A 3,327-nucleotide genomic window follows, 5' to 3' on the forward strand; every position below is an offset into this window, starting at 1 on the left:
TTGTTTTGTTAAAGAAAAGCAAGGCGCTGCATGATTCGAGGAAGACTGGGGTGGGTCACGGGTTCTGTGGTTGTTTAAAGAGTCTTCCACATTCACCCAACTTAATGAATGAAAAACAGTTCATTTTAACATTTTGATTCGGTTGTATAAACATATATATATATTATATAATTGAATACTGATATAACTAGAAGCACCAGCGCAGCACGCGCTTTAAAAGAACAACCGTTCATTCCCAAGAAAATTGACCGTTGAAGGTATACTTGCCAAATAGCTTTATGATATGATAGTATGGGATTTTTTCGATTTTAGAAAGTACATTCTTACTTTTTCAACAGAATTTTATTCATGTTTAGGCGTCGAGGCTGTGTCTGATCCCATATAAAATTGTCATGTCAGGATAAACAGGCACTCTTGCAGTTCAGAGTAAAATACACTACAAATCACATTCCAAATGCGAGCAGGAAATTCTGTGTAAGTCTGTCGTTGAGCTTTCTTGTTTCATATTGGGAAATACTAGCAAAAATATTTGATCTAATTATCGAAGAATGGAAATAGCTTTGATTTAAAAAAGCACCTATGCGTAAAACTGAGGACAATAATAGGCGTCCCAGTGCGCACGTGGGAAACCATGATTTTTATCGGCCTCAGTGGTTCACAGTCATCAAGTTCAAAGTTTGACGTCATCCAAACTTGCCTGGAAAACTTGATTCTTCCATTACAGAATTCCATTACAGCACCGTAAGTGGCGACGCTGTTGGTCATCCTGAATTGTCCCAAAATCCAACCAAACTGTAATGTATGGTGACGTTTCAATAGGCGTTTACCGGTGCACGAGTGAGAAGCTGACACATCAGAATATAACCAGATCAATCAGTCAGGCCTAACTACATACAATCAACACTGTTTCCGAGATACTGCAACGAAATAACACACTTTTTCTTTAAGGAATAAAATGGATCCATTTGAAAGCTGAAAGCTCGATAAAACTTAGATTCCGGTCACGAGGGGGCCTTTACCAGGCTCGGATCCCCTGCAATGTCCCTTGACACGGCGTCACCGTAGCTCCTTGGTGAGTTTGTGGCTGTGGCGAAGCGCTCAGGCCGCCAATATTGCCCAAGTTCATGTTCATGAAGGCGTTGGCCGTGGTGGTGGGCGGTAAGGCAGGGATGCTTGTGTATGTGCAGCTGTAGTTGCTGTTGTACGCTGGGTTGTTGTATGTATAACCCGGATATCCGTTATAACTATAGGGATTCGATCCGTAGGCCGCGTTGTAGTTCTGTGGACCACCAAGACAGGGCTTCCCGTCCCTGACCAGGACGGGTACGGCGACTCGCCTCGGCGGGGGAGGGTGGTGGTGGCCCGCCAGCTCGAGTGACTTGTCCTGTCGCTGCCTTTTGCATTTGTACCGTCGGTTCTGAAACCAGATTTTGACCTGCGTGGAGGTGAGTTTGAGAGTGCTGGCCAGGTGCTCCCGCTCCGGGGCGGACAGGTAGCGCTGCTGCTTGAAGCGCCGTTCCAGCTCGAAGACCTGAGCCTGGGAGAAAAGAACCCGAGGTTTCCGCCTGGTCCTCTGCTTGGTCGGCCTTTCCGAGTCTCCATGGCCGCCGTCCTCCCCACCCTCCAGAGGCTTGGAAGATACGCCGCAGCTCTCTGTGGGTTCAAATGAGAGACGTAAACATTTCTGGAGTCAATGAAGATAAGTCGTTGCCTATTTTTATTCACCGCGCGGCTTTTCCCTCCAGTAATTTAATAATGTATTTATTTGTAGTCTGAATAACGTAGGCCTAACGAATATTTTAAACACCACAAGAATAGTCTCTTAATAATTCACTACCAACAAATATATTGGCTCCAAGACTGAACGTTCAAATAGCATGCACATTCTACAAGTGTAATTCAAACTTTCGTCCATAAATAACAGTCAAGAGCAGAAACCAGGTACAAACATATCCATCACGTCCAAAGACATTAGTTATTTTCACAACGTTTACTTAAACTGTTTATGCAGACTACTTCTGGGTGTCGTTTACTTTTAAGGCCTCTTAAAACCATTGTTCACTTATGCGCCATATCATAAAACTTTTACGGCCAGAATGGTTTATCCACTAAGAACTGTTTGACATTTCGAAACTCATAATTTATTCGTCCACACTTTCAACATAAGCATTGTATCTTGATACGATGAAAGTATCATTTCTCTGTAGCCTATTTAATCTCATTCACAATGGCCAATGCAAAAAACAGATCAACGGTCATAGATCTAACTTTTCATGTCAAAATATAATACTCAAATAGAAGCCCATTTAACTAAAGTGACCAATACTTGTTATAGTTTTATTTACGTTAACCGTCTTCCTTATTGATGTAAAATAAAAATAAAAATCGAATTTGCTGTGGATGTTAGTTTGACGTGCATGCAGGCCTTTTCTTCACCAGAAACACAACCTGTATAGGATATAATCAGATGTCTGATATACTTTCCTTTGTCTGAAATTACGACAACATTACACATCTTGTATGGCTACCGAGCTACATAAGTCATCTCCAGAACTCACTTGTGCTCTGCTCCTCCAGCTCCACCTCAAGCTTCGGGTCGCTCAGGTGCCCTAGACCGGAGTGGACGTACATCTCCGGGGACAGGCTAGCCTCTCCGTGCCCGTCCCGGACCGCCAGCGAGCTGAGGTATGCCAGGTTATCCTCCCCGTCCGAGAACGCGGGGCTCTCGACTGCACCGGCGAGCATGCAGGACGGCGGAGTCTGGTAGTGCTGCTGTTGGTGGGGCGACTGCTGGTGCAAGTGCTGCGCGTGGGACGGGAGGTGCTGGTGGTCCAAGTGGCGCGACTGGAGCTGCTGAGATTGTTGTTGCTGCTGCTGTTCCTGCTCGAGCTTCAGAATATCCTTGACTGAGAACGGCGTCGAGGTGAGAGGGCTCGGGAGCATTATGCCATCCAGGTCCTGCTCGCGCGCACCAAGGAAATGAATCCCGCTGAGTAACATACACCCCACTTTTTTAAACGGAATTATATATTTAAAGTGGTAGCAACCGGAGGTGTGCTAATCCGGAATTGAGGCTTCATCTTCGTACACACACTAACAATCTAACACGCACGTACACGCCATCCCGGGTTAGTCGGGGCAATGGAGTGGGCTACACAGTCTGGGAAAGTCGGTGCAGGCCAGCGTGTCTCCTCTATGACAGCTAAAATGTCTGTTTTTGTAACTGGAGTTGGAACAGGGCGAAGCCCTTCGCTGCGCCGCGTGATGTCACTCCGTTGGGGCGGGATGTCCGAGACGGAGAGGCGGTGCAGATGAACCAGTGTAATC

General features: G+C 45.9%; 1 protein-coding gene across 1 annotated transcript; it reads right to left on the bottom strand.

Annotated features, from left to right (window-relative positions):
* Positions 1-361: 361 nt before the first annotated feature.
* LOC136939089 (homeobox protein Nkx-2.5-like) lies at positions 362-3,059 on the bottom strand. The gene is made up of 2 exons (XM_067231960.1): positions 2,559-3,059; positions 362-1,653 (listed from the first exon to the last, which is right to left on the bottom strand). The coding sequence occupies exons 1-2, from the start codon at positions 2,998-3,000 to the stop codon at positions 1,016-1,018; spliced, it is 1,080 nt and encodes a 359-aa protein (XP_067088061.1). The 5' UTR covers positions 3,001-3,059; the 3' UTR covers positions 362-1,015.
* Positions 3,060-3,327: the final 268 nt, after the last annotated feature.

This window comes from Osmerus mordax, unplaced genomic scaffold, assembly GCF_038355195.1.
Source record: "Osmerus mordax isolate fOsmMor3 unplaced genomic scaffold, fOsmMor3.pri Scaffold_107, whole genome shotgun sequence".
In the NCBI taxonomy this organism is placed as follows: domain Eukaryota; kingdom Metazoa; phylum Chordata; class Actinopteri; order Osmeriformes; family Osmeridae; genus Osmerus; species Osmerus mordax.

Coding starts and splice junctions, on each gene's coding strand:
- LOC136939089 (XM_067231960.1), bottom strand. CDS start 3,000: ATGTTACTCAGCGGGATTCATTTCCTTGGTGCGCGCGAGCAGGACCTG. Junction 1,654..2,558: donor GCTGGAGGAGCAGAGCACAA/GTGAGTTCTGGA, acceptor TTGAACCCACAG/AGAGCTGCGGCGTATCTTCC.